This window comes from Galleria mellonella, unplaced genomic scaffold, assembly GCF_026898425.1.
Source record: "Galleria mellonella isolate WM207_F2 unplaced genomic scaffold, CSIRO_AGI_GalMel_v1 utg300, whole genome shotgun sequence".
NCBI classification, from domain to species: Eukaryota; Metazoa; Arthropoda; class Insecta; order Lepidoptera; family Pyralidae; genus Galleria; species Galleria mellonella.
The window spans coordinates 3,842,260-3,855,645 of record NW_026442068.1 but is presented as its reverse complement, the minus strand read 5'-3'; the positions used below and the strand labels follow the sequence as shown (position 1 = coordinate 3,855,645).

The following is a 13,386-nucleotide window of genomic DNA, read 5'->3' as shown; positions in this document are numbered from 1 at the left end:
TTATGGAGGATAATGGAATTGAGAGCAGCCGTCAAACGTCAATAGATAATTTATTATATGTCAGTTAGTGAAATGGTTCATACTGTCATAACAAGAGAAGAAAATAAATAATACATGTTGTAATTTGTCTCAATATTACTATTATTTAAATATTATGTCGAATTTCAAAACTACTTACCTGGTGGTAGGTGGAGGCATTGCCGGTGTAACTTGTGTTGAAACCTTAGCTATACTTCATCCTGAAGAAAGTGTGATTTTAATCACAGCATCATCGTTAGTTAAAAATGTAAGCAACGTAAGTTTTTTTGGAAAAACTATAGTGAAATTTGATGTCAATGAAACTGAAGCAACCTCTTTGCAGAGAATACACCCAAATCTTACTATTATATATGATTCCCTAAAACACATTGATACAGTTAATAAACTGGTGACTACCGATCAGGGCACAATAGTTCAGTATAATGTCATATGCATTTGTACTGGCGGAATACCAAAGCTTATTTCAAACGCGAATAAATGTAAAAGGATTCTTGGTATTAGAGACACAGAGTCTGTACAAGAATTTCAAAATAAACTTAAATTGGGCCGCAGAATGCTCATAGTTGGCAATGGTGGTATTGCCTCAGAAATTGTGCATGCAACAAGAGGAATACAAAAAGTTTGGGTTATAAGAGATGATTATATATCAGCAACATTTATAGACCCTGGAGCTGCTGAGTTTTTTCAAGATGCAATAAAAAACAAATCTACAAAAGCAAGTCCTGCAAATACTGTATTAAAAAGACATATTTTTACAGAAGAAGATACTTTAGTTTCCTTAAATAAAGATTTAAAATCGGCGGCATTAGGGCCTGATTGGTATCGTAAACTAGAAAATATAAGAAATGAGACTGGTGAACAAGAACTTGAAATTATATACAAAGTTGAAGTGGTATCTGTAATAGAAATAGATGCAGAATATCCATTGGAAGTGGAACTTACAAATGGACGCAAAGTCCATTGTGATTTTGTGATATCTGCAACTGGAGTCATTCCAGCAATTAATTACAGTTGGGACAGTAAACCTGCGATAGATTTGGATGGAGGTCTTTCTGTAAATGAATTTCAAGAGACAACAATAAGAGATGTTTTTGCTGCTGGGGATGTGGCACATGCAGCTTGGAAACATGCTGCTCATTGGTTTCAATTAAGATTGTGGACTCAGGCACGACAAATGGCTAGCATGGCTGCAAAAGCCATGCATGCTAGAATTACACATCAAGAAGTTTTGCAAGATTTTTGTTTTGAATTATTCACACATTGTACTACTCTTTTTGGATATAGAGTAGTTTTGTTAGGAAAATATAATGGTCAAGGATTAGGGAACAAATATGAAATTCTTTTAAGAACTACACCTCAACTTGAATATATAAAGTTTGTATTACAGGATGGTAGATTACAAGGTGCAATACTAATTGGTGAGACTGATTTAGAAGAAATGTGTGAAAACCTTATTCTTGATCAAATTGATTTGTCACCATTTGGTGATGACATATTAAATCCTGATATTGATATTGATGATTATTTTGATTAAGTATAATACACTTATTTTGAATTTGTTATTAGTTCTCTAAGATATATATGTACGGTTCTTATTATTTTATCATTGTTGTTAAAGCCTATGTGCCTGTTACTATTATTTTTGTTTTATTGCATAATGAACATTTGTGATATGTCATTTTAGGCAGACACCATTATGTATGTATATACCTATTATATATTTTTGTTTTTCTTCTAAATTATTCGTCATTACATTATCATTGTTCATATATTAAAATTTGTAAAAACCTGATTAAATCATCTTAATTAACTAAAAGCTACACAATTGTAAATAATGGTAATTTGCCTGTTTAAAAGAAAATGGGGTTTCAGTTGAATAGAAAATTGGGTATTTTTTTGTTAAAATTATCACAATAACACTTTCTGAAAATCTTTCAGAAATTTGTAACAATTGGAAATATTTAATTATTAATCCATTTTTAATAAAGTATAATAGTTAATTCATTTTTTATTTGTACAACTGTTGGACATTGGCAGAATGCCTTATGATAAAATCAACTATTTGTTTGTTTACATATCTGACTTTAGCCATGCTATTTATGTCTAGCTTCTGGCCTATAATGAGCTATCTATTATGCAATATATCCTGTTTGAATATTATTATTGTATAATACTGATATTTTATAATATAAATAATTTATTTTAAATATATGAAGGCAACACAATTGCATGTAAATAGTAGGTACTTTTATACCTGATTTTTATTACCAATATTTTGTTGTGCATTGCATAATTAATATACTTAAAGTCACATAATCATTTGTTTAAATTAATAATAACTGTAAACTATGGGTATATACCTAAAAATAATAGATTTATTATTATTTTTATTAAATGCAGTGTGAGTGTGGTATGTTGTTAAAAATAGAAAATAAAACTAAGAAAATGAAGGACAATGTAGTGTTGTTTGGCATATCTTTTTTTCTAAGTGTCTGTTTTATGTATTATGACAAAATAAACAATAATACTAAGGTACAGTATGGACATTCCCTGCCGCCTTTTATGAACTGAGCTCACCCCTCTTAATAAAAGTCTAATGGATGTCTCTAGTCTATGTTTCAGTATATGTTGCCGCTCATGTTAGATAAGGATAGAGGATACAATATTTACGAGGCAAGAAGAGGATAACTGACTAGTCTTAATTTTTATCGAATTCCAGAGTTATTTAAAATTCAAATCGGCTATAGTTGCATCACACTAATATTTTTTTTTAAATGACTATTTAGACAACTAATAAGAATATATGTTAGCGTGTGATTAAAAAATGTCTCCCGAAATATACTATGACGCTCATGGTACCTACTCATACATTGCTTTTACTGAAAACTAAGGTATTATAGTAATTTAAAGCCTTTTTAAGTATATGTATTGTAAGTAGTGATTTACTAAGAGTAAGTGAAATACTGGGTAATAATGTATTATGTCATATCTACTTATTTTACTGTTAAAGAACTGACAACTGATGTAGTGTAGAACGACCCCCTACTAGATCGAGTGACAATCTCGAATGTATTGCAGGGAGTCAATGGATGCAGATGGCGCAGGACCGTTCTTTAGGGCAGTCTACGGAGGAGGTCTATGTTCAGTAATGGGCAGGTGATGGCCAGATGAAGTAATCTAAATAGTGATTTAATAAATTATCATATCACTATTTATTTATTTATTCAGTTAATACAGGGCCGCCGTTAGTTGTTTCGTCACTCGCGTGCAATACCAGTTATGCCACTCTACGACTACTTACTATGAGTTTTGTCAAGAGAATGATTAATTAATATTTTCTCATTATGGTGGAAAAAAAAAATAACAAAGATAAAACATTTACTTTCATTAATTATTTTTGTTTACTGATGTTTAAAACTATATACCTAAATATTTATCTACAAAAATTTAACTCTTGCCTTTCCATTTGCGAAATCTATAAACATTTTTGTATCCAGTTTAAAATTTCATGTTCAAATCAACTATAACTAATTAACTTAGTCTTCTCTGAAGCATTGTTGATTTTAAATAGCTTCTGATAATTTTTAATTTCGAAAACACCGAATGTAACTGAAACGGATAGTGTACTTAGATAATATTCTTAATGCTATTATGTGTTCAGAAATGTTGAAATTAAGTAGTAGTAATAGATACTCATTATTGTTTCCTCCAAAAGATTACAACAATAAACTTTTACTGGATATAAACAATTACAAGAAATAATCACAATGAGAAAACAATGGGCGACTTTATCACTAAAAGCGATCTCTTTCAGGCAACCTTTGGATAGAAAGGAGTAATTATAAACATATATAAATACATACATGCATATAAACATCTACACAAATACGTGAAAATATATAAATACTGCTCACATTTATATGTAAAACACAAAGTTATGAAATTTTTAGATATCTGAAGAAATGAGTATGCTAACCCGACAAATAAACAAATTAAGAAGGTAACAACTTGCTCAAATAATCATCCTTATGTTTTATTTTAAAACTGGAGACATTTTATATTTCGTATAGAAACTGGTAAACTATTTCATAGCCGTACAGCTTGCACCGTGAATGATTTGTCATAAAAACTAGAAATATGTACTGGAGTCTTCAGCTGGAGCCCTCAAAAGACTTTAGATTAAAAGAATTGACGGAATGTAGAAAATCAAACTGCTCCTTCAGATAGCGAAGGGAAGAAGAGTTAAAAAGGAAGGTTGTTGAGCAGTGAAAGAATGTGAGAACTCCGGCGAAAACGAATAGGAAGCCAACTGGGTAATGTGATCATATTTTCTAAGACCGAAAATAAACCTGATAAACACATTTTGAAAACGTTGAAGTTTGTTAAGCTGGTCTTCCGTAAGATCCAGATAACAAGATCGGCATAATCAAGAATTGGGAGTAAAAAAGATTAAGTCATTGGTAAAAAGATATTATAATAGGGTTTATATATCATTAGACTAGTTTTCTGCAAAATACAATTTTAATGCAATGATTTCATTGAATAAATTAATACCGCCAATATGTGATTAATTACTTCTTCTTCAGATTTAAATCTTTATGTACAACGTTTCATTCATTCAGCTTTAGAATAAAGAAAATGTGTGTGTTTTTGTTCATTTACATTAATAGATTATATGTATATTCAACAGTTTGTGTAGAAAGTATACAAACAGGTTGTATCTGAATTTGGTAAGAAACCTAAGAACACGGAATTATATAGGAGTGACAAAATTGTCAATTCATAACACGCTAGTGATCTTCTTCTTCTTTTCGTTGATGGCAATCGGTCGCTATTTTTACGACCATATCTGCCAGCGTCATGTCACGCCAGTGATACTAGATTATATATTCGACACAGTTTATGTAGAAAGTATGCAAGCAGGTTGTATCTGAATTTGGTAGGGTTATAGGGCTGTATAACGTTTTCATACACTAGTCTGCTATGAATTGGCAAAAATAATGTATCTTTCCTGATGGGGGCCGAAGTGCGGTGGCCTGAGTCGAGGTTCGAGCCACTAGGGTACCCTCGGGCGCAAACACCGCAGTCCATCTGAAAGAGCTGACGCCTAACGTGGCTCTCTTCTCGCGGGCTTGGAGTGCCTTCTGCACTCACCGGTGCATATGCGCTCGGTGAAGCTGTGAAGGCCATCTGCGGCCAACAGCAATATCGGTACGAAAAAAAAAGAAGAAAGGAGGCAATCATATGATTTGCAGTTTTTATTTTATCATTCTATGTAATTCTTGTGCTTAGGTTTATTCCAAAATCTTTGAATAATCTCGCGGGGTTACCAGATACGAATTTTGGTTTTTAACTCAATGTCAAATATTTTTCTCCAAATTGATATAATTTGAAAATCATCACAAAGTTTTTTACCATTTTTTATTACATTTTGCCATTTGCCATAAAGTGAATAACGAAACAATAAAATCTATTCCTTCTTATTTCTAATTTTAGCTTATTTTACCCTCTTCTTTATTATTCTATTCTCTGATTTGCTACCTACATTCAAGTTTTACTGTTTCAATATTTACACAATTTATAAGTACCAAAACTGTCCAAAAATTATCTAAATATTTCCAAACCTACTATACTTTTCTTCAAAAAAAAATTCCAAAAATTTCATTTCACCAAAATAATAATATTTAATAGCATCTATTTATATAGCTAGTTATTTTTCTAGTAATACCCGATTAAATTATTATATTACCCAAGGCACAATTATCGTGCCAATAAAGCTGCTGATTTTGATTTTACTCATAAAATTATTCTTCAATTCTTCTTTGGTACCAACATTCTTGTCTAATTAAAGGTCAAGTAACTAAACCAATATTTTAAATAAATACAAATGACTGACAGACTGACACTGATCAACCTCCCCTTCGCCCCTCAGACGACCACCCTTGTTTTTATCAGTAATTTTATAGTGACTGTCGATTCTGCTTCGTTTTCATTAAACTTCTGATTTATAATTTAGTACAAGTAGAATACAAATTAAATTTGCATGTTCAGTATTCTAACCATATTGTGATTTCCTATTATTCATATTAATATTGTGATTCGAAACTGTTATTGTGACAGTGTTGTTTTAACTTAATTCCTCTCCTTTGTTTTTATTTTCATTTACCAAAATGCCTATATTATTTAGCGTGGTAGCGCGAGGTACTATTGTTCTAGCTAAATATGCTACATGTGAAGGCAATTTTACTGTAGTTACCGAACAAATATTATCGAAGATCGCACCCCATGATGATAAATTGACTTATTCCCATGGAAATTATCTATTTCACTACATCGCTGAAAATAAATTGGTATATTTTTGTATTACGGATGATGTGAGTACCTATATTGACTACAAAACTGTTTCATTATTTTTGGCTTTTAGAATGACTTCTCATTTTTATTGTATGTTTGCAGAAATTTCAACGGTCTAGAGCATTCCTTTTCCTTAATGAGATTAAGCGGCGGTTTATCGCAGCCTTTGGAGATACTGCACAGACTGCAATTCCATATGCTATGAATGGAGAGTTTGCCAGAGTCCTAGCTACTGAAATGAAACATTACACTGAGTCGAGGGACTTAGATGCCATATCAAAAGTGCACGGAGAATTGGATGAGTTGAAGGATATTATGGTTAAAAATGTTGGTTAGTAAATTACTGTAAAGATATTCTAAATAAATATAATTATTCAGCTTATAATGTTGCTTTTCTCAGGGTAAACATGTAAAATAATATATAGGTATATTTTTTGGATATTATTTTTTACTATTAACCAAGTTTGGTTTCATTATGTATTACTGTTTCCCTTGATTCTACCCACATAAATCAGTATATAACATAGCCAATGCGTTATTATACCTTAATATGATCTTTCTATGTACTAATTTTTTTTAAATCTATTCAGCCATTTAAATATGATTATTACAAATATATAACAAACATCTTCCATAACAAAAACATTTTTTTAAGTTCTTATTAAGTGTAACTTTTACACAATATGTTTAAAAGAGCTATTATTTTTATATATACTGTATTAGTTATTAACTGGCCATTGATGAATTGTTTAAAAACTGAAATGATTTTGTAGTGGTTGCCACATTTAGCAGGTAGGTTGGTAGTCTTATATATATATATATATATATATAATATTAATTTAGTATTATTTATTAAAACTTGTATAGCTTTATATAACTTCTGAATTTATCATAATATTAATAATTAATAAATAAACATCTGGTATTGATAACTAATTTATGTGTCAACCATTGGCTTATCTTTGCCTTATCTTCCTGTTTTGTTGAAGTTGCATGCTTTCATATATGTCATTGCTCGACATTATATACATATTACATTCACTATAGTTTTTATTTTTATTAATGGTAAATAACATGGTCACTGTACTTACGAAGGAAGAATATGTTTATTATATATATATATATATATATTACTATTGTTAATATGAATGAGTTTGTTTGTTATTTCTTGGCATCTTAATAGCTTAACCAATTGCCATAAAATTTTATATACACACAGTAGCTATTTGGAACAGAGAAAAACACTTCATTTTTTCTGCCAGTCAATTAATATCTCTTTTTATGTGGACAAAGATGCAGCTAAAAATTAATCCATAATTATATTACAAATATAAGTGAGTTTGTTTGTTACCTCTTGGTATCTTAACATTTTAATTATGATCCTGAAATTTGATATACACTTAGTATTTGAAAAGGACAGGCTACTTTTTATCCCAGTCAATTGGCATACCTTGGCTATTATGCTGAAGTTGTGGGTAAAAATTAACAATAAATATTTATTAATAATTAATTTTATCTAAAAAAATAACAGTAAATTTTAATTGATAGTAAAGCTGCCTTATCTTAAATGTAGCTATTTATAGCTTACATAAATTTAAAATTGTTGTTATATAACTATATTTAACACTATCGACCTGTCCCTGCTTTGAATGGGTGGATAATTTTACACCATTTTAAAAAATGTTTATTGTGACAACGATAATAGTTAGAGATTTAATATCACAAGTTTTTTGTAGTTATTGATATTTTCTTCAATATTGTAGAACATAGTTTTGTTCTATCATCAATAGTTTCTTCAGCGCACACAATGAAAGATATTTTAAGGCATTTTTTTACACCTTGAGTTACATTACTAAAGTTTTAGTAAGGATCCCTAATCTTTTCTAGCAATAAATATAGCCTATGTTACTCAGGGTGAATGTAGCTTTCTAATGATGAAAGAATTTTTAAAATCAGCAAAATAGTTTTTGAGTTTATTCATTACAAACATACATACACACAAAAATACAAATCTTTCCTCTTTATAATATTAGTGTAGATTGATTATGTAGTTATTATTACTATTGAAAACTTATAATTCTGTACTCACAGTTATTAGTAAGTTCTTATACACATACATATATCATATGCTTAAAGATTTTGTTTGATTTTCTGTTTGTAGAGAGTATGGCAATGCGTGGTGAAAAACTGGAGTTGCTGGTAGACAAAGCAGATAATTTGGCAACTAATGTAAGTTAATAATGGTTTAATAATGGTTTATTTGTAAGCAGACTAGTTGAATTGATTTCATAACAGTTTTCTATTGACTCTGCCCTTTAAGGATTCGGTTTTAGTGGCAGGTAGCCATTCAAAAAGGTTCTATATACATAGGGTAGGTTTCGTGAGAGTCCTTTTTAGGGTTCTGGAGTGGGACAGTGTATTTTATTTCTATATTTTATGGGGTTTGTCTTAAGGGAATGACTTTTAGAATGCAATAAAATGAAACTGTCAAGTACTTATATAATATAAACATGAAATTGTGGAATACATTAAATATATTAAACGAACATAAAGTTATACTTATTCAAAATTTTACCAAGTGTTATTGGTTTCGACCATCAACAATACCGATCGATATATCGATCGGCTTTTTAAAAAGATATTATTAGAGTTTACTGTGAGTAATTTTTAATTTTTGAATATAATTATTCGAGCAGAAATTAAGGAAATATATAAATACTGCAAATTGTAAGATATTTGTGATTAGATATTGATTTTTAAATTTTATTATAACATTGTTTTATTTTTTTTTACTTACAGTCTGTTACTTATCAATGCACATCGAGAACCCTCCAACGCTCTCTATTTTGGAAAAACGTGAAAATGTACGTGATTATAGCAGTCGTAGCAGCTCTCGCCGTCTATTTAATTGGCGCAATGGCATGTGGCGGCCTGGCGTGGAAGTCCTGTGTCGGTTAAAATTGCTAGTACTTACATATTATTATCGTAACCTTGTTTTATAAATCGTAGAATAGCAAGCATAATATTACAATATTATTTAATTCAATAATAATCTTACAAAATATAATACTATCTTATACCGCGGCATTGCCCGCTTGCATCAGTATATAAAGTACCCGAAGTGTTAGGATATAACTTACCTAAGTAATAAATTTCATTTAAAATCTATCCAGCTGTTTAAACATGATTGATTGATCAATACATCCAAACATCTTTGCAAACTAAAACATTCAAAATATTAATAGGATTAATATAATTACTTCATTACTAATATATATTTCGCATGAGTCGTAAATTTGAAGCATTTTAATGTAGTACGCTCTAGGAAACTCCTTCAAGGACTATACAATTATAATTGTTAGCAATAATATATTTGATTGTAGCTGTTATATTGCATAAATCCATACTTATTATTGGATGTTTTTTCAAACTTCTATTGATGCAAGTACTTTCGACTATAAATATTTCGATGATAGTGAGTTATCACTACGAAATATTTATTTCGTTATGACGACTTGCTATCATTAGTAAAAATCGAAACCAACATTTTGAGTTAAACCCATCGTGTTCTCTTAGGGCGAGTATTCTACCAAGTGCATAAATGTTCAGAAGTATTCTGTAAATATTTTAAGATGTAACATTGCAGTGTGGAAATATGTTTACCTAAGGAATGTAATTTTTAAGCTACTTCAAAATGAAGGAGGTTCTCTTGTTTTTTATTTTATATGAGTATGTTACGCGATATCTTTGGAAAACTCTAAATTTATATTGATATTTCTTTTTTCAATCGATACTGTCACTCGTGTCCATTCAATATTAATTTTATCACTAAGTCTCGAATAAAGTAGGTGTTTTCTGTGGGGCAATATCTTTATTTACATTACAAATATTTGAGGTTAATAGTCATTTATAGTGGCTAGTCTTTTGTACATACGAGTAGTTTATCTAAACTAAATAAAACATTAAATTTAATAGTATCTTAGGGTTTTTAAATGAGTTTCGTATTATAATACATTTTACATTATTAATTTTTTTTTAAAATAATGTAAGACCAGTAATGAAACACGTTGACAGTTAAAATTAAAACCTTAGTTAAAACCTTTATGGATTATTATAGTTTTAATGAATAAAGTAGTGTATTGTTTATTGATCTGACCACTTAATATGTGACTGATGATGACTTGTTTATAGTAAAAGGGAATGTGTACATACTTACTTGAATAATACTAGTCGCTATAAAGCTATTTACAGAGTATGTATTAAGCGAACACATTGGGATTCTACTGATGAGGGTAGATTTTTTCAAGAATGTTTGGTTAAGTATGCATGTAATGGCGGAATCAAATACAATAATCCTAGTATAATGACTAATGTAAGCAAAAAAAAATTGGATGTCAGTTTTGAATTGATTTAAATAATTGTTTTTTAATAGATTTCTTTTTAATTATTTCCTTCCGTGTCTGTCCTATATTAATTTTCACAATATAGTGGTCAGATTCTTTTTTTTTTAAATTTGTTACCTAATTATGCTTGTTATTCTATGGTTTTGGCTGTTCATGTTTTTGCATCTTTTATAAGACGACTATGATTGTACTCTTGTAAAGTGTAACGATTACAATCTATGATTCCATAAAATATAGATAGTAAAATTATTATTATCCAAGAGCTGATAGGAAATTTTGACAATGTATTTGATAAAAACAGAACGAGCCAGAATGGAACAGCAAAGTCTGGTGTCTCATCTTTCTTATGAGCATCCATACAATTTATTTGCCACTTATAATGATCATGTATCGTTTCTGAAAGTTGATAACATGGAAACCTGGCCTGTATTCATTTATAATAAAAAAAAAGATTTATTATTATTATATTTATAAGAGCAATAGATATACAAACTACGTATCAAAATTACAACAAAGAACAAACGAAGATACGAATAATAATCAGAAGTCGTAGTTGTTGTTAATATAAAAATTAAAACCAAATCTATACTGATATAATCAACTAAGTATTATATTCATTATATTTGTATATTTTTTGTCAAATTCCTCGTCGAGTTCACTATCAGCTCTCTGACTACGATTTTAGTTGTTGTATAACAATTGATTCTTAAATTTATTATTCTTGAGTTTTAAATCGAAGCCCTGGCTTCGATTTTGAATTAAAAAAAATTATAATTATGGAGATGGTGTTGGGGGTTCCCTTAATATTTGTTATTTTTGCATAGCATGTGAAATTTCAGGTTTTAACAATTGACATATCTGCAACTTATTAAATTACATATATGAATACTAAAGAAAAATAGACTTAGGAATCTGTATGTATACTATTTTTATTATTAGCGACCCAATAGATACAGTTTTAATAAGTTTTTCCTATTTATAAACAAAAGAAAAAATAAACAAAATAATAATATACCTGTTTACAGTATTTGTGTTTTCTATTTTAATGTATAGTTATTTTAATTTTAGTAAATCACGAAGACGCATTGTTATTGCACGCTTTAAATAATGTTGATAATTCAAATAAATTATATTTTATGTTCATTTGGTATAAAAAAATATATATATAATGATAAATAACTGCTATTTCATGTTAATTCCTTGTCCATTAAAATGAAAATTATGTCAACATTTATTTTGACAGCCACCAATCAATAATTTGACGACTTTTAATACGTAATTAGTTTATTATCTTTTAAATTAATAATGTTGATTTAAGTTTTATGTGGTGTATTATTTGTGCTGTCAAATAAATCTAATTCTATATAATTATTACAGCAACCATATCACTTGGCCAATAGTCAAAGCTGCAGTGTTAGTTAAGCACGTCCGATTTATTTGGTGGCTAAAACAATAATCACCTAATCTCTATGGAGTAATTGTTTTTTTTATTAGCCACTTTGCATTCTTTGACATTTTCGGCTAGTTGTTTTGAAGGATTAAAGGCGTCCTTTGATTGTCAAGCTGTTTGATTAAATGCGCAAATCGTTATGGTAAGGGAGTAAAATGTTTGCAGTTGTATGGAGACGTCTAATTTACCGTGACTATGTCATGTTTATGGAAATTCTTATACATTCATTTCGTGCCGTGACTTGTTACGATAAATTATAAAAGTATTCTATAATTATAAAAACCGTCAGCATCTATTTTGTATTGTTCGTTGAAGCTCAAATATGAAGCTTGAAATTAAAAGTATATAGATGGCGCTATATTCTGTGATCCTAATTTTTATGTTTTGTGAAATACAGTAATTTGATTTCTAATGAATCTGTTAGACTGCGTTATACATACATTTTTTTATTACGTCCACACATTACAAAGTCTGCATACAATTGTAGACTAGGTTATTTGGAGATACAGTAGTTAAACCAAGTCACAATAAACTTACCTATCCTTTTTTTTCCTAATATTAATTAATTTTATTTGAAAGGACGTAGTTTACAAGTTTTGTTTTTGTACATGATTTAACTGGTGTTATAAAGAGTATTGACAGTAGGATGATAATAAACTACTAATAAAAACGCTTTAAAATTAATACAGGCAGTGCTGAGGTAAAGTGTAATGGACAATTGCTATTTCATAAACATACGTTATATGTTATCAAAGATTATGTAATGCAATGCACCCATTAAAAATACACGAAAAATTCATTACTTTTATTATTTAAATTGATATCAATTACTTCATGAAGTGAATGGGTTGCGTTAATTATAAAGACTAGAAAGTATTGTGATATAAATTTGTACATTGTAAGTAAGTATAATCTGATTTATTTTATGATATAATGTGTGTTATAAAGCATATTTAGACTATTACTAATACTGCTGTTTTATTTCTCCAATAACCTTAAGACACAAGTGACATCGTTAATTTTTTGTGTTTCCGGACATTAATGTCAATGGCATTGTATCCCAAATATTGTGGCCCTCTGCTACCGGGTCCCGGCGACCGTCAGATTGATCCCGTGCCGTCGGAGGGTGCATCCCCCGCC

At 29.4% G+C, this 13,386-nt stretch overlaps 2 protein-coding genes across 2 annotated transcripts; both read left to right on the top strand.

Moving 5' to 3' along the window:
• Positions 1–69: 69 nt before the first annotated feature.
• LOC113523437 (pyridine nucleotide-disulfide oxidoreductase domain-containing protein 1) lies at positions 70–2,495 on the top strand. Its single transcript, XM_026909415.3, has one exon. The coding sequence runs from the start codon at positions 155–157 to the stop codon at positions 1,571–1,573; it is 1,419 nt and encodes a 472-aa protein (XP_026765216.2). The 5' UTR covers positions 70–154; the 3' UTR covers positions 1,574–2,495.
• Positions 2,496–5,956: 3,461 nt separating this feature from the next.
• Positions 5,957–13,214, top strand: LOC113523600 (vesicle-associated membrane protein 7). The gene is made up of 4 exons (XM_026909596.3): positions 5,957–6,413; positions 6,496–6,724; positions 8,555–8,622; positions 9,193–13,214. The coding sequence occupies exons 1-4, from the start codon at positions 6,210–6,212 to the stop codon at positions 9,349–9,351; spliced, it is 660 nt and encodes a 219-aa protein (XP_026765397.1). The 5' UTR covers positions 5,957–6,209; the 3' UTR covers positions 9,352–13,214.
• Positions 13,215–13,386: the final 172 nt, after the last annotated feature.